The sequence below is a fragment of the Mustela erminea genome, chromosome 10 (genome assembly GCF_009829155.1).
Source record: "Mustela erminea isolate mMusErm1 chromosome 10, mMusErm1.Pri, whole genome shotgun sequence".
NCBI classification, from domain to species: Eukaryota; Metazoa; Chordata; class Mammalia; order Carnivora; family Mustelidae; genus Mustela; species Mustela erminea.
The window spans coordinates 82,807,257-82,828,935 of NC_045623.1; the positions used below are offsets into that span (position 1 = coordinate 82,807,257).

The 21,679-nt window shown below is 41.7% G+C and overlaps 1 protein-coding gene across 1 annotated transcript in view; it reads left to right on the forward strand.

Annotated features, from left to right (window-relative positions):
• Positions 1-17,774, forward strand: part of PSMB2 (proteasome 20S subunit beta 2) — a 32,535-nt gene extending 14,761 nt beyond the window's left edge. The window contains exons 4-6 of the mRNA XM_032302302.1: positions 13,583-13,745; positions 15,239-15,288; positions 17,540-17,774. Coding sequence (XP_032158193.1) covers positions 13,583-13,745; positions 15,239-15,288; positions 17,540-17,647 — 321 coding nt within the window. The 3' untranslated portion in view covers positions 17,648-17,774. The remainder of the gene's footprint in view (positions 1-13,582; positions 13,746-15,238; positions 15,289-17,539) is intronic.
• Positions 17,775-21,679: the final 3,905 nt, after the last annotated feature.

Below are 21,679 nucleotides of genomic sequence, written 5' to 3' on the forward strand. Positions count from 1 at the left end.
GATGGGCGGCACAGTGGGAGGACACTGGCAAAGGCAGATGTGTTTATTTTCCGGAGACAAAATGTTTTGCTGCCACAGATGGCAGCGCCTTCAAGCAAATGGCAGCCTTTGACACCACTGCCACACAGCCTGGGCATCTCGACAGACAGAGCTGGCTTACTTTTGGTGATGAGGAAATTGGAAAAAAAAAAAATCAAGATGTTCATCATGAAACTCATGGAATTTCAGTGCAAGCAGCAGCTCTTTTAGACCTGGAGAACAGTTCTTTCCCACCAGACCTCAGTCAACTAGTCAGCTAACTAGATGGGCCAAGAGTTGTATATTCGTTTATTATCTGGTTTCCTAGCCTGAGTAGGACATACAGTAAAAACTGAAAACATATGATTACATTTAGATGGATATTTAGTGGTACTGCAAAACACATGTGCATCTCGGGTCACATCTCACAGGAGTCTCTTAAGATTGGGGTGGCTCATGTCTGCCCCATTAGAGATAGTGCTGTTCTATTTTTAGTGGGCATTTTGATTATCCAAGGGCCCAGCCACAGATATGCCTTCAAGTTGAGATGCCTTAATTAATATGATAACACGATAACACTTGGTGCTTATAGTGTTTTCCTCCCAAGAAGAATAAGAATTCTGACAGTGGCCCTTTAACACAGTTTCCTTACATAGTCATTAGGGCTTGACTAGGTCCATTAAGAAGACAAAGACTTGAATGTTGAATCATTATACTTACTCATCTTCTAAGGAAAAAATGGCTTAAGAAGATCCTTCTTTGAAAGTTACTGGCTTTATCAGGAATCTGTTTTTTTTTGTTTTTTTGTGTGTTTTTTTTTTAAATATGTGCTGTTTTTCCCAGCCTTAGTGCTGATAGAGTTAGGAGTTTGCAGGTGTAAAGTCCTCCTCCCTCCCCTTCCCCATCTCTCTCCAGGGGGTTGTATGTGAGAAGGTGTTGCTTTCTCACTCAGAGAGCATATATGTGCTACCCTGTTGGATGCCTGCTGTGAGCAGAAAGAACCCCTGTTCTGGTTGAATGGAATGAGCTTATTGGGTAGCTGGGATTGTGCAACCCCATAATGCCAACTTTTCACTTAAAGAATCTTTCCTACCCACAATGGGGTTGAAGGTAATTGGTCTAAATTCATACTGTTTTGAAACTTGTGTCCTGAAAATTATGCTGTTTCCTACTAAAAAAGCTTGGAGCAGCAGAGTACTGTGTCTGCTTAGTGAAAACATGCTTGTATTTTGAAAATGTGTACCATTAGAAGTACAGGTTTACCCTGCCTTTTAGGATTGCTTTAACCCTGGCCTGTGTGGGCACTCTCAGACATAAACACAGATAAAAATATGCAAATACTCTGCCTCTTCCCATGCCCCCTAGCCACCTGCAGTTGCTAATGCCTTTATTTTTATTTCTTAAATTTTAATTCCAGTATAGTTAGCATACAGTATTAAATTCGTTTCAGGTATACAATATGTGATTCAACTTGATGTCTCTCTCTTTTTTTTTTTTTTTGGCCTAACCCAGGATCATGCAGGCCTATGAATTCAGTGGCTGGTCCCAAAAATTCCATGGGGTTTTCCTGTACTCTAGTTATCTAAAGCAAAGGACAATGGGAAGTTTTTGTTTGTTTGTTCTTTAAGATTTTGTTTATCTGTTTGAGAGAGAGCACATGCAGGAGCAGGGATAGAGGTAGAGTGCTGAGCAGGGAGCCCCACATGGGTCTCAATCCTAGGACCCTGAGATCATGACCTGGATCTTAAAGGCAGACACTTAACTGACCGAGCTACCCAGGCACCCAGGACAGTGGGAAGCTTTTGAAGAGGGAAGGAGTTCACTGTAGTATTTCTTAACCTAGAAAGTAGTTAACGTGTATACTCATTTTATTCATTAACCTGTGTGTGTATATTTTATGCAGCTTTATATGTGTATGTTAGTTCACAAAAAAAGTTTAAGCAAATAAAAAGGGTAAAAGGGCAAGAAAGCATAACACGTTTTTTGATAAGTTGAAGAAAATGAGGTCAGATTTACCATTGCTTTTGAGTGTAAACCATAGAGAAATAGGATTAATTAGTTTGGAAAGAAAAAAGGCAGGGAGAGGAAATAATGATCTCTGAGTCTTTGCAAATTGAAGTAACCTGCCAAACTCTGCATTGCCTTTCTGATGCCTCCTAATGTGTGCAGTTTTTTATAGGTGAGAAGTTCTGCAGGTGCTGATAGCATTCATTCAGTAAATCTACAGCTTGCATTGTCCTTGGGGCTGGAGAAACAATTATAGAGCTCAGTGAGTGCCTTTAGATGGAGAAATTGCACTGCAGAGTGACAAGTGGCACATTGGCCATACAGAGATAGATGGGTGCTCTGGGAACAGAACCTAACCTGAGCCTTAAAGGACCCACTGCCATTAAAGCAAAGGTGAGGCCAAAAGGAAAACCAGAAGCACAGACCAAAGAGGTGTGTGAGAGTGTGTTAAGTCAGGCATAGGGGTTTTCTAATGAGTTTGGAGTGGGGGCAGATAGTTCTCTGAGCCTCCTACTCCTAATTTTTTAGCTGTTTTAACCAGTTGGGTTAACCAGGGCTCTACTGATTGAAAAAACAAATATAAATACATACCTCTATGTAGTTTTTACTATGTATCCTACATATGTAAAATCCACAATCTAAATAGTTTGTTAAATATGGCTGAGATTTTTAGGGGAATGGAAGAGATTGAAACTAGAGAGGTAGTCCATGTTATGAAGACTTTGATGAAAAAGCTTTATGCTAAAGCAGTGGAGCTCTCTGGAAGCTTGTTGACTAGGAGGGGGATAGCATGATCAGATGAGATTTGGCTAGACCATTGGCTCCTTTTTGGTGAAGTGTTTGGGGAAAGAAAAGAGAAGCAGGGAGAACAATGAGAAGCTTCCATGTCAGTTGAAGAGGTAAGAGTAAATTGTGTTGAACCTAGGCTGTTAATGGGGAGCACTATGTTCTAATAGAAGGGCTCCTGAACATTTGTGGTTGCTGTGGCCGTCCAGAAACATACACAATCATATATGGTCCTAAATAGTCTTTCCCAGCAGACTTATTTATTAACTCGGGAAGGTGAATGAGCTCTGATGTTCAATATCCGTTGATATTCATGGGCATGCTTAGTATGTACAACCTAATATTTGCCTTGTAGTGTACAAAGCATGGCTTCTGCACTTAACTTTTTGAGCACTGACTTAAAGTTATATAGAATCTTGAATTTTCCCTGGAAACTGCTAGCTCATGAAAAAAATTCAAGTGGCCTTGTTGCAGACAATGGTGGTGTTGGTTTTACCATTGCACGATCAGCAATTTTATTTTGATGTTATTTGGGAGAAAGCAGTATTTTTGATTAGCAAGTAAAATTAATGTAGAAAACAAATACCGTGTTAACTAGTTGGTATAATAAGGCATCTGTGCCATGCTGCATTTCAACTCATTAAATTTCTAAACTTCTAATTACGATAAGATTACAACTTTAATGGGAGAACTCTTCAAACTTGAAGTTAGTGATGGCTTTAGAGAAGTAAAATTTACAGAAATTTTGGATTATTGAAGGAGAACTTTAAAACTTAATTTTGCTGAAAATTGAAATATGCACAATATTCAGGGTTTTTGCTCCTAAAATTCAGATTCAGTTGACATTTATTGGGCACCTACTACTTACTAGGCCTTCTTTCAGAAACTTTAACACAGAACAGCACTCTATTCCTCACAGCTGGCAGACAGGCAATACCATCCCCATATTTAGACGGGGCACTTGCCCCTCCAGGGCCAAATGACTCTCTCAAGTAACAAATGTAAAATGACAAAGCTGCAGTTGATCTTGGGTCATCATTGCTTTTTTTCACAAAAATACATCCCTATCTTCTGACTTACAGCATTTAAAATCATAGTTTATTCAAATAATAATTTAAAAGTTGTTTGCTTTTAATTTTTAAAATGGTGGTAATTGCAGTAATTTAGAGATTGCTGAACCTAGAGAACTCAGCTATTGTAAGAATGTTGCCAGTGTGTTAAAACATTTGACATGAGCTAATCATTATAAAGGAAAGTGAGGACAGTTCTTACATGATGATGATTTCACATCTGCCAGCATCAAACAGGTACACCATATAGACTTTCAGAGAAGGACCTATGGGGGAGAAAAGAGAAAGAAAAAACTTGGCTAGACACTCTCATTTTCAGGGTAATGCTTTTATTTTGTCTTGGGCCTCTAAAAAATCAAAGGTTTGCTTGTTTCTCTATTTCTCAAGTTAGTGTGAGAATCTATAAATATGGGCCAGTTTATTTTTTTAGCACTACAAAGACAAATGTATCCCAAACAGGAGAAAAGGCAAATCAGGCGGTCATTTTAATCTAACTTCCTTGTTGTGAAGCTCAGATTGGTTTAAACTCTTAATTTTTTTCAATTAGAGGATTAGGAGGAAAATCATTCCAACTTCCAACTTCATACTTCCTTTTTTTTACCCTGTAAGTGGAAACAGTGGGTAACAGAGCTGGTCCTAGCTTGTGATCATAAAGAAAGTCCAGTTTCTTCTCAGCTCCCCAGAACGTCTCTCTTAAACTTAGAAGTCCGTGCAGTCTTCACGATCATCCTCTGTTTTTCATCTTTCACCTTCCACTGCTGACCTGCCTCACCCTTGTCACCCTGGCTTTCTCCACTTCTTGCCCAGTCACTCGCACTCCCCAGCCTGCTGTGTGTTCTTTCTCATCTCTCTGTTTTTGCTGACCAGGCCACTTTACTAGTCATTCGTGCCTGAATGTACTTTGACGTCTCCCAACTGGCTGACTTTTAATTGCCATTTAAGACTCAGTTCAGCATTTTCCGGGGAAACTTTCTCTATATTACTTCACCCCTCCCCCCCAAACACACACACATGTCACCCTCAGTTTCTTTGTGGTCTCATGGCAACCTAGGGATAGCTCTGCCAGTGTCCTTTTGTAATTGTTCACTATCTTTCTTACACATGTGAACTTTTCGCTATCTTCCACATGTACAAGAATGAGTATTTGTAGAAATGAAACCTCCGAACTGGCTGGCTCTTCATTCAGACTCCTAATTTGGATTGTAAACTCTTTTCTCTTTCCAGCTGCCTCTCGACAGCTCATGGGATCCAAATTGAGTTTTTTACATTTGCTCTACCATCTTTTCCCTTATTGAGAGCCTTAACTCCTCTTTCTTTCTCATCTTCTATTCTACTAGTTATTAATTCCTGTCAATTCTACGTTCCAAATAGATCTCATATTCCATTTCTCCCCTTCCATCCCTACTGCTTCTGTAGTATCCTATGACGTGGAAAAGGCTTGGCTCAGCAGGGGCATAGGAGTGGTTTTCACTGGCTCCTCTTCGGTTTACATAGTGAAGTTCATTTTCTTTAGGAAGCCAATGACAGTATCATCCCAGTTCCTCTGCTTCCTGACAAAATCACCTAATTCACTAGCTATACATGTTCCCATATTCACCAGCACCCACCGTAAATGCTAAGTAACATCTGTTGAATTTAAAATAAAGGGGCGCGGGATGCCTGGGTGGCTCGGTTGGACGACTGCCTTTGGCTCAGGTCATGATCCCGGAGTCCCAGGATCGAGTCCCACATCGGGCTCCCAGCTCCATGGGGAGTCTGTTTCGCTCTCTGACCTTCTCCTCACTCATGCTCTCTCTCACTGTCTCTCTCTCAAATAAATAAATAAAATCTTTAAAAAATAAATAAATAAAAATAAAATAAAATAAAATAAAGGGGCGCCTGGCTGGCTTAGTCAGTGGCTTAGTTGGAAGTTGCTGAAATCTCTTGAGATTTTTTTAAGTGTTTGATATAGTGAACCTTGCAATTCTAATATAGATACAAAGTCCTTTCATTAAAATGGCAAAATTGACATTGAAATTTTAAATTTATTTATTTGTTAGAGAGCGAGAGCACAAGCGTGCTGTGGGGAATAGGGGACGAAGGAGAGAGAAGAAATCTCAAGCAGACTCCCCATTGAGCACAGAGTCTGACATAGGGACTCTGAGATCATGACTGGAGCTGAAATCAAGTCAGACACTCAACCAACTGAGCCACCCAAGTGCCCTGACATTGAAATTTTAAAGTTATGCCATCAAACCCATGCAAAGCAGGTATCTAGTATCTAGTGAATTCTATTGATTATTGGAAACAAGCTCCTGATTCAGAGTACAGAGTATCAGTATAAGGAAATGATAACTAATCCATTTTGTTTATTAATGAATTTATAAAATTGGGCATTGGCAAAGCAGTTACGGTATTGGTATCTGCTCATCATCACAGGTATTTATTAAGTACTTACTACATGTTTTATATAGTTTTAGACACTTTGGGGGAGTCATGTGGTCGGACAATAAATCTGCCTTTTTAAAACTTAAAATATTATTGGTCATGTAAGATGTGATACATGAAATAGAGAACAATAGATACTGGTATGCAAAATAGTATATCCTGAAATATTTGAGTGTGAAACTGACATTTACATACGGGATCATATTTTCACACTGATTTCCATTTTGTGGAGGCAGCGTGGTTTCCTAGAAAAGCACACAAGACTTGGAATCAGAAACTTAAATTCTGGTCCTGACACTAATTAGCTGCGTGGCTTAGGGCACATCATTGTCCCTTCTTTGATTGAGTCCCCACATTTGTAAAAGGGATGTTGGACAAACTAGTTGAGCTTTATTCTAATTCTGTAAACTGCATTTTTGTGAAATACTCTTGGTGCCAAAGGTGAGATTTTAGGAAGCTTTGACAGTCAGCTGGGGTGAAAGAAATAGCACACACTGGCCTTCCAAGCCCCGTCTCTGTTTAGTGCATTTAGAAGTCTGTTTATTAAAACACTGTATCGCTAGATAAACTCCTTTGTCCTATTAGTGGTTCTGCATCTCCTTCCATTACCCCGGGAATGGGAGTATGCTTCATGCACTGCTTAATGTTCCAAGGTACAGCACAGGCAAAAGCAGCTGCACCTCCAGAGCACCTCACTCCTAGCGACATCGTCCTATTCAATTAGAGGTGGCAAAGGCTGGCCTGGCTCCAAAGGAAGACTGTCAATTCCTCTTTTTTTCTGTGTCCACGCTCGGCAGGATGCTTCCTCACGCCCACCTCTCTCCCCCTTGCTGTGACTTTGGCTTCCGCCAGATGTCACACCGCTGCTTGTCACCGCCCAGACTCTCGTCGCTGATTTTGTTGTTTCAGTGTATTTATCACAACTGTTCTCTTTAGCTGTAAAATTTATGGAATTTCACACTCTTCTTAATCACTACAGTGTTTCTTTTTCATGAGAGAGGGAATATACAAGGAGTTGTGTGTGTAAGAGTTGGAAGGGGCGAAATGCTCTACCTAACTTGAGGAAAGTTTGTATGTGTGTACCATCTCACGCCCAAATACACAAAGTGGAACCAAGCTCAGTTCTACAGGGCACAGGTATTAGGAAGTCCATTTCAATCCCAAGTGCACTGGAGATGTGTTTATTGGCTAATTTCCCTGACTTAAATTTTATCCCTTTTTGCAACTAAAAACGGGGGTGATTTTATTGGTTCTTAGTGGGACATCTCGATTGTTAATAATACAGTCAGATCCTAAAAGTATCAGTCGTAGTGGTGATTATGGTTATAATAACTAATCTGTATTTTTACTGTCTAACAGGCATTTGCATTGGATACTTTACATTTACTGTTATTATCCCTGTTGTATAGATGAAGAAATCTCAAAATGACTTAAAGCTTTCCACTTTAAAATAACCTTATGTCATGTATTAGGGGCAAGGGGAGCAGAAGAGGGAGAGTGAATCTTAAGTAGGCTCCTGAGATCATGACCTGAGCTGAGATCAAGAGTCAGACACTTAACCATCTGAGCCACCCAGGCTCCTCTCATAGATTTTTAAAAAATATTTTATTTATTTATTTGAGAAAGAGAGAGAGCACAAGCAGGGGGAGGGGCGGAGAGAGAAGAACAAGTAGACTTCCCGCTGAGCAGGGAGCTGAGCAGGGAGCCCGACACTGGGCTCACTGGGCTCGATACCAAGACCCTGGGATCATTACCCGAGCTGAAATCAAAAGTCAGATGCTTAGCTGACTGAGCCACCCAGGCACTCCATTGTGTATTTTTTTAAAGGGAGGAAAAGATAGCACATTTGTCATTTGTCTAGCATTGCCCAGTCCCCAAAGAAGCAAAATTTTGGTGGTACCTTGTTTTAGAAGCTAAAATTCATTTCGTGTTACCAGAATGGTGCATTTAAATTTTTTCTTTGTCTATCAATTAGATATAACTTTAAAACTAAGCATTGTGGTGTTTGCTAGGCTGTTGGGCAGAGAGTGTCTCATCTAAATGTTTGGATTCATTTATTGGTCATTTGGATGTTTAGATAAGTTCAAAATTGTGTTTAATATTCAGTCCCAGCCTATATTGTGAAGGGTGCCTTGACATACAAGATACAGTTCTTGCCTTGGAGACTTCATAACTTTGTTTCATTACCTAGACTTGCTATCTAAATAATTAGAATAATGGTAACAGCCAAAGACTAGATTATATCATGACAGAACAAGGATTACTTTGTAAAGGATTCCATTTTGCTAGAATAATTTGCAGATTCTCACAGGGAATGCTGATCATGAGGTAGAATGGAACTGATGAAAAAACTGGAGGGGCACCTGGGTGGCTCAGTCGGTTAAGCAGCTGCCTTCAGCTCAGGTCATGATTCCACGGTCCTAGGATCAAGCTCTATGTCAGGCTTCCTGCTTAGCAGAGAGCCTGCTTCTTCCCCTCCCTCTGCCTGCCACTCTGCCTACTTGTGCTCTCTCTCAATCTCTCAAATAAATGAATATATATGTACCATATATATATTTACACGTGTGTGTGTGTGTGTGTGTGTGTGTGTGTGTGTGTATCGTCTTACCAAAAAAAAAAAAGGTAGCTAGAAAGTGAGGCCTGGCACTCAGGTGCACATATCTATAGCAGTGGAAGCAGTATGAAAGTACTTAATAAATAAAGTACTTTTATTTATTCTCCAAGTCCACGTGTAAGGTTTGTTTTTGTTTGTATTTTTTCAGACTTCCAGAAAATCTCTAGGCCTCCAGGTCTGTGATCAATCTCAGGATAGGTTAGGGTAGGTTCACTGTGAAGTGGGTATGCTCTAAGTTAAGATACTTGTGAATGTCTTTGGCAGTGAATACAATGACCACGAGGCCCCTGAAAAGAGTCTGGTAAGGGGAAAGGAGGAAACTGTCATTTACTGCATTTCTCCCATGTGTCAGGCAGTGTGCTAGGCACATAATATACCTCCATGTCTCTTTATGAAGACACATATGCTAGGAGTGGGTGGACTTCTCCTGAGTTCTTGTTCTGTGTATTTCATGGGCACTGTGAACTGCATAGATGATTGTGTTTCTCTAGTGATAATTTTAGCATTTATCAAGTCTTTACTGTGTCTTAGGAACTGTGCTTACTGTTTATATGCATTATCTCTTTGAATCTTCACTGTAGCTCTTTTGTGTAGGTATTAGCCCATGTTTTTAATGAGAAAACTAAAGTTCAGAGAAGTTAAGTGACAAGCTTTTTTAAGGCCACACATTGGTAAGAGAGCCAGATTTTGAACTCAAGTCTAACTGTATAGTGTAACCCAGTAATTTTTTCGTAAGATACTTACTTATGCTATTATTTTCCCTTTGTTCATCTAAATGCCTGACCTGTAGCCTTAGTTTTTCTTTACTTAGCAACCCATGTCTGAAGGGAGGTAGAAAGAGAAGGACCTAGGAATCTAGCAAAAAGCAACAGTGTGTGGACATTCAGAGAGAAGCTGGCAGTCTGTTTAGACTTGTGAATTCTTGGAAGTAGGACCTATCACTTTCTGACATTTGTTTAGTGATTTTCCTCATCTTGGGATACTAGGCATTAGCCACATGTAAGTTAAAACGTGTAATGCTTTCTGGTATGATTATTACTCAGTCAGCAAATATTATATTGAGTGTGTACTATGTGCTTATATATCATTGAACAAACCATACATAATCCTGCCTTCATGGAGCTTTTAATTGGCATAAATATTTGAATATTTGTATTCAATATAAATTATATTGTATTTGTAGCTTACACATAAGTATTTCCCTAAACACACCACTAGCAGTCACACATGTGTATGTGGTCAGAATAGCACAAAATTGAAGGGCTTGGAATTTGTCTCATTCCGGGACAGTGGTAAGGATTCGAGAATATGAGGGGCTGTAACAGTCAAGAAACCCATAACAATGGCTTTGTCACTTTGAACACCATGATTCTCAGAGGAGCAGGAGTGACAGTATACAAGACTTTATTTGAAATTTTAAAAAACTAGTGTGAGCCAGAGATCTTCGATGGAGTATTGTCAGAAGAATTTCAGAAACTGCCAAGTTGTTACACAGATGTATTGATTTAATTAGTCTAGATAACACCATTTATTTATGCTTAAGCATCTCACACTTGCAAAAGTTGGTAATTCAAAGTCACACAATAATTTGTGAGTTATCTTCTCTACCACGTATTGTGGCTTCTGAATACCGACTTCGACGAGTACATGTATCAGATGCTTCAGCATATTATATAGACCAGTTAAGCAATAAGGTTTGCTTTTGAAGTTCGTTGATACAGTTTCATGTAAAAATCTTTTGGTGGTGGCTTTTAAAATCACGTGTTCTAAACACAGCGTAATCTCTCATAGTGTAGACAAGATCATCCCTGGAGATAGAACATAATCCGGGTTCTGATGCTTAGACTTCTTGGGGTAGCAGAGTGGATCCTTAACTTACCATTACAACTTGATAAAATTGTTATAGTTGACCAGATGGTGGGCGTTTTGGCCTGTGAACAAAGAATAGTAGAGTTAACCTCTTAGTGAAAAGATGAACTTTTTTTGTGATAGGTGAGAGAATTTATTATGAAATCTCTTGGGGAGGAAAACCTGCTAGAATCCCCATCTCTGCCATCTCTGTCTCTCTCCCCTTGCCCCTTGTTCTTCTCTGTTTCCTCTTTGCTATTTCACTTTTAACCATAACAACCTGAAGGTATTCTGTGTCTGCCTGATTTTACAGTACTGTTTTCACACTTGGAAAAAAAATTCTATTAGATATATATTTTTATCTCTAGCCAATTTAAACAGTTTTGTCTTTGTTGTTTAAAGTGGTAAACTACTGAAAGGAGACTGGGGTATGGCTAATATACTAAGAAATTTCAGTAGCATCTTCCAGAGTTTGGGATGCTCACTTCTGTTATTTTTTCTCACCATACTTCCTGGAAGATAGAAAGGGGAAGGATTAACTAACCCAGTTTATACGGAAACAGAAGCTCCTAGGGCTTAAGTGTCTTGCCTAAAGTCAGACTTACTAAGAACTTAGTTGCAGAATGTGGCAGAGAGTTCTGGAGCCTGGCAGAGTATAGCATACTGCCCTCCAGGAAATGTGACAGGCAGGTAATTATTTTCTCAGAAGACTTAACTATTGCTGGTCAGTTCCTACTCCTCTCAGACCATCCACCATCTTATCCCTAAGGCAGAACCTTGTTTGCAGTTTAGAGCTACTCTGTAGTATTTGAAAAATGTTACTAGGACAGCTGGCTTGGAGTTCCAGTTAAGTATATAATATTTTCATGTGTTCTTCTAGCATGAGTTTCTTCAAGTTTCCAAGAGCCCATGTTAACCATTGTTCCAAGAATGTGAGATGTCAGTTTTAAGACCACTAGCTGTTACTACTTGATGCTCTATAGAATGGTGTGTAAATATATTCAGTTTCATTTAACGTGCATTTAATTGAATATGTAACTTTAAGGATGGGCACATAATCTTGAGCAAAGCTTGCTCAATACCCACAGAGGCAAATGTAAGATGAAAAACACATTTTGCAGTGAAAAAGGAAGCTATGTAAAATGGGAGTCTCACCACTGATGCCTAGGGGCATAGACAGGCTGAATGTAACATGGTAAATGGCCCAGCTGGTGTAAAAGAAAAAAGCACCCCTTTGGAGATGAAGAGCAAGGCAGACTTAGTCAAAGTTCTTTGTAGAAACTTGCATATTTAGGGGCACCTGGGTTGCTCAGTCTTCGGCTTGGATCTTGATCCCAGGGTCCTGGGATCGAGCCCCATATCAGGCTCCCTGCTTGGCAGGAAGCCTGCTTTCCCTCTCTCTCTTCCCTAGCTGTGTTCCTGTTCTCTCGCGCTCTCTGTCAAATATATAAATAAAATCTTTAAAAAAAGAAACTTGTTGGGACGCCTGGGTGGCTCAGTTGGTTGAGCGGCTGCCTTCGGCTCAGGTCATGATCCCAGCATCCTGGGATCGAGTCCCACATCGGGCTCCTTGCTCCGCAGGGAGCCTGCTTCTCCCTCTGACTCTGCCTTCCACTCTGTCTGCTTGTGCTCGCTCTCGCTCTCTCTTTGACAAATAAATAAATAAAATCTTTAAAAAAGAAAAAAAAAGAAAAGAAACTTGCATGTCTAGATTTGCTGGTAATGCAAAGAAAAGACACCTGTTAATTACTTCACATTTGTCTCATTGATATAAATTATTTTTCAGTTATCTTAGGAGAGCCTTGTTATATAAGGAAAATATTATTAACATTTCACTTAAATCTACAGTTCTTCTAGTATTTATACTATGTTTCCACAGTTCTAGCATATTTTTGGACTTCCATTATTACTGTCTGCACTAAAAGTTTAGTGCTTTGAGGGGTGCCTGGCTGGCTCAGTTGAGGAGAACATGCAACTCTTGATCTAGGAGTTGTGAGTTTGAGCCCCACATTGGGCATGGAGCCTACTTAAAATTAAGAATTAAAAAAAAAGTTTAGTGATTTGACTTAAATTTTTGAGACTGCTATCCTTCTGCATCCCATGAGTTGTTTCTTTAATACTGGGGCATACGGTCTACCGCTTGAGAGTTTGGTCCCGGTGCCCAAACTGAAACTATTTATTTTGGAAGAAGTGGTTGGGGCTGCTGCTTTATTCTGTGGCATGACACTCTCAGAACTGTGTTTGTTGGTTTCAGCGATTAGGAAAGACAGAAGAGCACCGATGCTTTCTCTGCCTTTGAAATGCTTTTGTAACAAGTTCTTGTCCATAGTCTTTAAGAAGAAAGCAGTTTTTGTTTGTTTGTTTGTTTGTTTGTTTTAATACCTTAAAGAGTTCCCAATGCTCTTCTGTTCAGAGAAAAGAAGCCAACCTCCCTTTACCTCTTACCACACTATTGGACCTTTAAATTTTTCTCAGTTTTTACTTTCATCATGATTTCCTTAGCTGGTGCTATTTCCTTATTCATCAAGAATTGGGATGTTTCAGGGCACCTGGGTGGCTCAGTGGGTTAAGCCTCTGCCTTCAGCTCAGGTCGTGATCTGAGGGTCCTGGAATCGAGCCCCACTTCGGGCTCTGTGCTTAGTGGGGAGCCTGCTTCCCCCTGCCCCCCTCTGACTGCCTCTCTGCCTACTTGTGATCTCTGTCAAATAAATCAAAATAAAATCTTTAAAAAAAAATTTGAATTTAGTGTGTTCCCATTTCTCATGGGAAGAGACGTTGGTGTTCCTGCTTTGACCATGTCTTTCTTTTGCAGACCCCGTATCATGTCAACCTCCTCCTGGCTGGCTATGATGAGCATGAGGGTCCAGCGCTCTACTACATGGACTACCTGGCAGCCTTGGCCAAGGCCCCTTTTGCAGCCCATGGCTATGGTGCCTTCCTGACTCTCAGTATCCTGGACCGATACTATACACCAAGTAAGTTCTAGTGCACTAGGTAGGGAGTAGTAGCAGAGCCCCATCCTGAGCTGCTTCCCCATTTTGTACACCCCCCCTTGGGCTTGAGTAGAGGATGGATGGTGCCTGGGAAGCACATCCAGGTACCTTGTGGAAGCTGCTCTCCCTGCAGGCCAAGGCTGTTGAAGAGCTAATAAAAGTAGTCCCTTTCTGCCGGACCAAAGGAGATACTGCCTATGTCCAGAGCTGGGTTTGGTTTTGTTTTGAGGGGTGTGGGAGTAGTGAATAAGACTAATTTTTCAGTTTTTTAACTCACTTTGCTCTGCCTAGATGCTTATTAGCATCTCAGCTATAAAGAACGAACAAATAAACCAAGTGGTTTGTGTGTTTGTTTTGAACTTGTGAGGTTGAACAGGTCCCTAGCATGACAACTGAGGATATTTTTTGCTTAAATGTTAAAGCTTTTGAAGGCCACAAGTCTAGGCCCTTCCCTTGGTTCTTATCACCTGAAGGCTGACCCTCCTGTAAGAAAGAGCTGGCTCTCTCCTTGTCGATAAACTGTTAGCTTGGCCAAGCTTTCAGCACAGGAATGCTTTTGTGCTAAGTTCTATCTTCTGACTCCAATCCCAACCTTGATTTTCGCCACCATGAGCAACAGGCACTTGGGATTTTTCCCTTTTTACAGGCTGTAGATGCAGCACAGATAGCCACTTCTCTCCTTAAATTCCATTCTTCCCTGTCAGTACAGGAAAAATCTGGCTCCTCCACTCTTTTTTTGGTGCTGCCCTCTCATTCAACCTTAGCCATGCCAGAGCTCTAGGCCACATCCTGAAAAGAATTAGCCTGGCCTCCTAGTGACTGTTTCTTGATTTGGCATCTGTCAGTAATACAGCTGACTTGCCCACCAAAATCACCACTAACCACCCCTGAAGCCAAACTGCATAATATGTCATCCCAGTTTGCCATGCTTCTGGACAGTTCCTTTGGCTCTGATTTTATGAGAGTCTCAGCCCTATCCCATGAATTCTCTTTCCATTGTTAAAGGGAGACCCAGCTGGGAAAGTGAGGCTAAAACTCGGGCCCTGTCCTCCCTTTCCCTGACTTGCAGCTGGCTAGGGCAGATGGAACTGATTTAAGCCCTGGTCTAAAAGGGGGGGTTGGGGTGCGTGTAGGGGTGAGGGGGATGGGCTGTAAAAAAGAGGCAAGCCGCTGGACTTCTCTAGAGGCAGGCCCTGGCCATGGGAGGCAGAATTCCGTCATGCTTACCCTTCTCTGTAGCAAATCAATTTGCAATGGCTTGTGGCTGCCAGAGCACTGGGTCTGGGGCACCTTCCACTGCATATGGAATAAGTTTATTGCAAACTAGAAGGCTAGGCACTTTTTTTTTTTTTTTTTTTTTTTGCCATTTCCATTTGTCTGGCATACTGACCTGAAGAAGTTTGAAAGGTAAAAGTTGTGGCAGATAGACTTAATGGCATCGCCTTGAGTGCATGGTCTCTTGTGTTCTCTTTCAGCTATCTCTCGCGAGAGGGCAGTGGAGCTTCTTAGGAAATGTCTAGAGGAGGTGAGTAGCTCCCACAGGATCCTGAAAGGAATGTTTATCTCTGTTTGCCAATATTGTTCCGTTCCTTGGTTGCATTTTTTTTCTGATCTTTGCCAGAAGGTGTAATACATACCCACTAACCAGATGTGAAGTTCCTACCAGGTATAGAGTTTGGTGGGTAACAAGCTTAGTTTTTCCTCTCCTGGGTTTCCTCTCATCAATGTCAGTTTTACAGTTTAGATACTTGTTAAGTGGGGGTGGACAGGTTCATCCAGCCTAGTGGCTCTTAGATTTTGGTGTGTATAATCTAGGGACCTGTGGGGGTTTTTTGTTTGTTTGTTTGTTTTTTGTTTTGTTTTTAAGCAGATTTATGACCTCCACCTCCACCCGTTTTTTTTTTTCCTTTTAAAAATTTTATTTATTTATTTGATAGACAGAGATCACAAGTAGTCAGAGAGGCAGGCAGAGAGAGAGAGGAGGAAGCAGGCTCCCCGCTGAACATAGAGCCCGATGTGGGGCTCGATTCCAAGACCCTGGGATCATGACCTGAGTCGAAGGCAGAGGCTTTTAACCTACTGAGCCACCCAGGCGCCCCATTCTGATTCATTTGTCCTGGTGTGGAGCCTGAGTAATTGGCAGTGCCAAGTGATTTTGTTGCAGGTGGTAACTGGAACATACTGTAAGAACTACTACTGCCCTGGACTTTATACCTGCTCTATTCTTGTGCCACCTGGAGTTGCCATACTGTCTGCTCTCTCATAGCACAGTGGTCCTGAGAGAAAGCCTTCCCTGAGAATTCAGGGGGCCACAGAAAGAAACTAGGACGCTTAAAGCAGAAGAGAAGGGAAGCCTTTAGTTTATGAGGCCAGGCACATGGACACCACCCATTCCAGTACTACTCCTAAGAGTCTTTGGGGTACATATGGAGGATGAGGAGGAAGAGAAAGCAGTTCCCATAGGCATTTGAATTCTTTCTCTGTTTCTGCGGCCTAAGGATGAACTTGAATTTGTGGTCTGGTGAGAGAATAGGAGGGTGAGAGCCAGGTGGGAGCATTGGGCATGATGTCGATTTGCCGCTTATACGGCCCTGTCATTTTCAGTCCACGGTGCCCCCGTCTTCCTCTTGTTTGTGAATCCCCTTTCCAAAGCAGAAGCTGAGAATAAACTCATGTGCTTTCTTCAGTCATTCAGCTAAGAGGCTGTTATTAGTCCAACAGTCCTAAGTGTTAGAAGGGGCCGCTAGGGAGAAGTCACTGGCATATCAAGTGCTTTGAGACTTTATTCACCATGGATTCTCAGGTTGATCATTTAGAAACCCACATTTCCTTATTGTCACCTTTTCTTGATTTTGCAGTTTGTTTCTGGACATAGGAGCCATCAGCTAGTGGGGTCTCAGGAAATGGAATGGGTTGTTGTCGATGCCTAATCCTCAGTTGTAAGAGGAGATGGGAAATATGGGAGGGTGGGTTTAGGCCTGGGGAGGTGGGCATCTCTGGGATATGCTCCTAAGGGAGCAAGTAGCTTTCTGCCTTCTCTCTGAAGACTAAGTGAGGTATCTGGGAAGGGTGGCTGCAGAAGCATAGGTTTCCTCCAGCTGTGTTCCTCAGCTGTGTCTCTAGCCAGGTTAGTGGGGGCTGTGTGCTTCCATGCACCTAGACTACAGCTCCTTTGGAACAGTCTCTTAAGCAGAGAATCTTAAGAAAGTGCAGAGATGTTACTTTAATCACAGATCAGCTTGGATTGCAGGAGTCAAGCAGGGGTTGTTCCAAGAGCAGTTCTGCCAACCTTTCCCCCCCCATTCCTCTAGCTGCACACACCTGGGCCTTATATAATGTTGGGGTGGGGGAGTTGACTGGAGCAAATTCTTGGGACGTAGGAGTACATTGCTTTGGTCAAAAGCTTATTCCTAGGGCAGTCACTCCTTTGTTGGCTTACTACCTTGAGAATTTTAAAAAAGAAATCTGCGTTTGCCAGACTGATTGGTAGCTGACTGTGGGGAATAGAGCCTTGACTTGTCTTATTCTTGTATCAGCTGAGTGACCAGAGACGAGCTCCCAGCTGCCTCTCCCAGTTCTTGCTCACTGCCCCCCAGCCTCCAGCTGCAGTTTGGGCTTTCTTCACTGTCTGAGTACTGACTGCCCCCGGTAGAAAATAAGCTCCACAAAAGCAGGAATTTCTATCTGCCAGTATGCCCAGTGCCTCAAAGAGAGCCTGGCCTATAGATAGTGCTAAGTAAAGATCATTGACTGATTTTCTTCGTGTCTCTCTACAGCTCCAGAAGCGCTTCATCCTGAATCTGCCGACCTTCAGTGTTCGAATCATTGACAAAAATGGCATCCATGACCTGGACAACATTTCCTTCCCTAAACAAGGCTCCTAACCTTATGCTGTCCCTCCCACTTGCCAAGGGACTTTTTTTTGATGGGCTCTTTCATCTTTTCTACTCTTTTGACGTGCATCCTTGACAGATGGTTAATTCAGAATAAAGCTAAATCTGGATAAATTGAGCTCTCTGGTTTGAGTCTCAGTTTACCTAGTATCACCTCAAGACAGAAACGGAGAGAGGATTATCTGTATTGGACTTTTTGCCAGGACTGTTTCTCCCTCTGCCCCTTTCCCTTCATTAATGCTCTAATTGCCCTTTAGTAGCAGACAGCCCCACGTTCTGTTTCACTGCCCATCAGGCTCTTCATATATTTTGCTCGCCAATGTCTCATTCCCCTAAAGCAGTGGTTCTTTTTGCCCCTAAGCTTAACATTTTAAAAATTAATTAATTTGAATAGGTGATGCATACACTTAATTAAAAAATGCAAAGGATACAAAGTAAAATGTTACATAGTAAGGAAATTATAAAGAAGAAATTACAAAGTAATTACATAATAAAAAATATTTCTCCTTTCCTATAATTTGATCACCTGTTTCCCTTCCCAGAGGAAACTTCAGCTACTAATTTCTTATCTATCCTTTAAGATCTAAGTTGTTCCTATAAAAAGCATGCACATTTATGCGTGCATGCACACACATATCCCCTCTGAAAAATATTTTTAGATGTTCTGCATATTGTTTTTTTCATTTAACATTATACTGGAGATTGTTCTATATCTCTCTCCGTGTGTGTGTGTGTACATATTCTTGTTGACAGTTTTGTAATATTCTATTCAATTGATGTACTATAGGCAGCTAACCAGATCCTGTTTTACTTCCTAATCTAGCTTTTTGGGTGATTACATGAATAATGTAGGTGTTTTTTGATTAGTGCCATTGAAACAGTGGTTCCTAACTGGATGTTTGTATCAGAATCACCTGGGGAGTTTTCTTTTTCTGGGTACATGATTAGGCTGTTCGCCCAGATTCTTCTTCTTCTTCTTTTTTTAAAAAAATATTTTATTCCTTTATTTGAGAGAGAACACAAATAAGTGGTGGGAGCGCGTGGGGAGGGAGAGGGAGAAACAGACTCCCCCTGAGTAGGGAACTTGCCGTGGGGCTCGATCCCAGGACCCCAGGATCATGACCTAAGCCGAAAGTAGACGCTTAACCGACTGAGCCACCCAGGCACCCCTCACTCCCAGATTCTAAGTAGGTTTGGGTCTTAGACATAGGAATATTTTTTTTTTTAATATTTTATTTATTTATTTGACAGAGAGAGATCACAAGTAGGCAGAGAGGCAGGCAGAGAGAGAGAGAGAGGAGGAAGCAGGCTCCCCGCTGAGCAGAGAGCCCGATGCGGGACTCGATCCCAGGACCCCGAGACCATGACCTGAGCCGAAGGCAGCGGCTCAACCCACAGAGCCACCCAAGCTTCCCAACTTATTTTTATTTTCAACCATGATAGAGAACCACTGGGTGGAAGTTTCTTTAGAGAGTGGCCCTCAAACTTGAGCCTGGAGGGCTTACTGACACACAGCTTGCTAGGTCCTACCCCTGTAGCTTCTACATGTTTGGGGTGTGGCCTGAGATCTTGCATTTCTAACATTTCCAGTTGAAGCTGCCGCTGCTGGTCCAGCAACCAAACTTCAAACCCCATTTGATCTCAGACTAAGATAAGACCTACTTTATCTCGTTCTGTGCTACTCTTAATATCAAATACAGATAGGTTTTTTGTTTATCTGAAGTAAAATACCATCTCTCTACAGATCAGAGCATTTGTACTAACAGTATTGTGTTAACATCAGCTTAGAATATCATACACTTTGATAAGCCACTGGTAAATGCTTTATACCTTAAGAAGGAAGTTAATCATTGGATAAGTGGGGGAAAGAGATGGTTCATATCGCCACAGCTGGCTCAGCTGCTAGTGCAACTATGAATATGCGTGGGTTTGGGCTTTTGACTGGATTTCTGAGCCTTTCTAGGGCATCTTTTTTTTTTTTTTTTTTTTTTAAGATTTTGTTTATTTATTTGCCAGAGAGAGAGAGAAAGAGTGAGCACAGGCAGGCAGAGTGGCAGCAGAGGCAGAGGGAGAAGCAGGCTCCCCGCTGAGCACGGAGCCCGATGTGGGACTCGATCCCAGGATGCTGGGATCATGACCTGAGCTGAAGGCAGCCGCTTAACCAACTGAGCCACCCAGGCGTCCCTAGGGCATCTATTTTTAAAGCTCCAGAGTTGATTCTGGTACTTGCCCCAGTAGAGGACCACTACTAAAATATAGGCGGTCCTGCTTCCTGTTTTTTTCCCAACCGTGAAATGGTCAAAATTGTATCTATTCCATGGGGGATAGTTAGGAGGATTCCATGAGGTAATTAATGTAAGGCATTTTGAACAGGGCCTGGCATGTGGTATGTGCTCAGTAAGGATATAATTGTTGGTAAACTTGGAATTTTGTATCCATGCCTCACTAGGAATGAAATGGTTCTCTGCCTCTGAATGTTAAGTGTCCCCAGGACAATCTAGGTAAGCCCACCAGCCCACCCTGATTCCCAGTCTCTTTTCTCCAATCCAGATCTCTTTCCTGAGTTCCAGATCCACTTATTCCTAAGTAGCTTACCCTCCTGCCATAGGAACTATCATGTCTAAAGCTGGGCTTTACCATCTACTCCATCCAGAAGACCTCTGCAGCATTCCATCTTAGATAATAATGGTCACCTAGCTCCCAAGTACCCAAACCAGAAACCTAGGCGTCTTTTTTTTTTTTTTAAGTAATCTCTGTATACAATGTGGGACTTGAACTCATAACCCTGAGATCAAGCATCAGATGCTGTATTAACTGAGCCAGACAGATGCCCTGGCATCATTTATTTTTAATAAATATAATCTAATTGGTGCCTGGATGGCTCAGTTGGTTAAGCATCTGCCTTTGGCTCTGGTCATGATCCCAGGAGTCCTGGGATCATGTCCTGCATTGGGCTCCCTGCCCCACGGGGAGACTACTTCTCTCTCTCTCTCTCTCTCTCTCTCGAGTAAATGGAGTATAAAATAAAATAAACTTGGTTTTACAGAAAAGTTGCAAAGATAATGCAGAGTTTCCCTATACCTCTCACATGGTTTTCCCTAAGTTAACATATTACATAGTCACTGTGCATTTGTCAAAACTAAGAAACCATAATTGGTTGGTACGTTAGTATTAACTAAATTCCAGGTTTTATTCAGATTTTACCAGTTTGCCCACTAATATCCCTTTTCTGTTCTGGAATATAGGCCAGGATGCCACATTGTACTCAGCTAAGCACCATTTTTGGTGCCTTCTTTTTCTCCTACCTTCACATAGTCACCAAGTTCTAACAGTATTAGTTCCTGAATCTCTTTTAGTAAAAATCTGTACCCCAGTATTCTGATTTATTCCCTCATAATTTTTCCTGGACTGTTTTTTAAAAAGATTTTATTTATTCATTTGATAGAGACACAGCAAGAAAGGGAACATAAGCAGAGGGAGAGGGAGAAGCAGGCTTCCCACTGAGCAGCGAGCCCGATGTAGGGCTCGATCCCAGGATCCTGGGATCATGACCTGAGCCAAAGGCAGATGCTTAAAAACTGAGCCCCCCAGGTGCTTCTTTCCTGGACTATTTTAACAGCCTTCTACCCTCTTCACTTTTCCTCTCTTTCCTCTCTAGTTCTTCCTCTGTACTCTACAAGTTTGATCATTCATACCTCTTTTCACTTAAAACTTTATGATGGGGGGCGCCTGGGTGGCTCAGTCATTGGGCGTCTGCCTTCGGCTCAAGTCATGGTCCCGGGGTCCTGGGATCGAGTCCCACATTGGGCTCCCTGCTCGGCGGGGAGCCTGCTTCTCCCTCTCTCACTGCCCTTGCTTGTGTTCCCTCTCTGGCTGTCTCTGTCAAATAAATAAATAAAATCTTTAACAAAACAAACAAAAACTTTCTGATGGTTTTCCACTACTTACGGTAGTGGAACTTACAGTTCTTTAGTTTGACATGCTGGGCATTTCCTAATCTCCATGCTAGCTCCCCAATTTCCT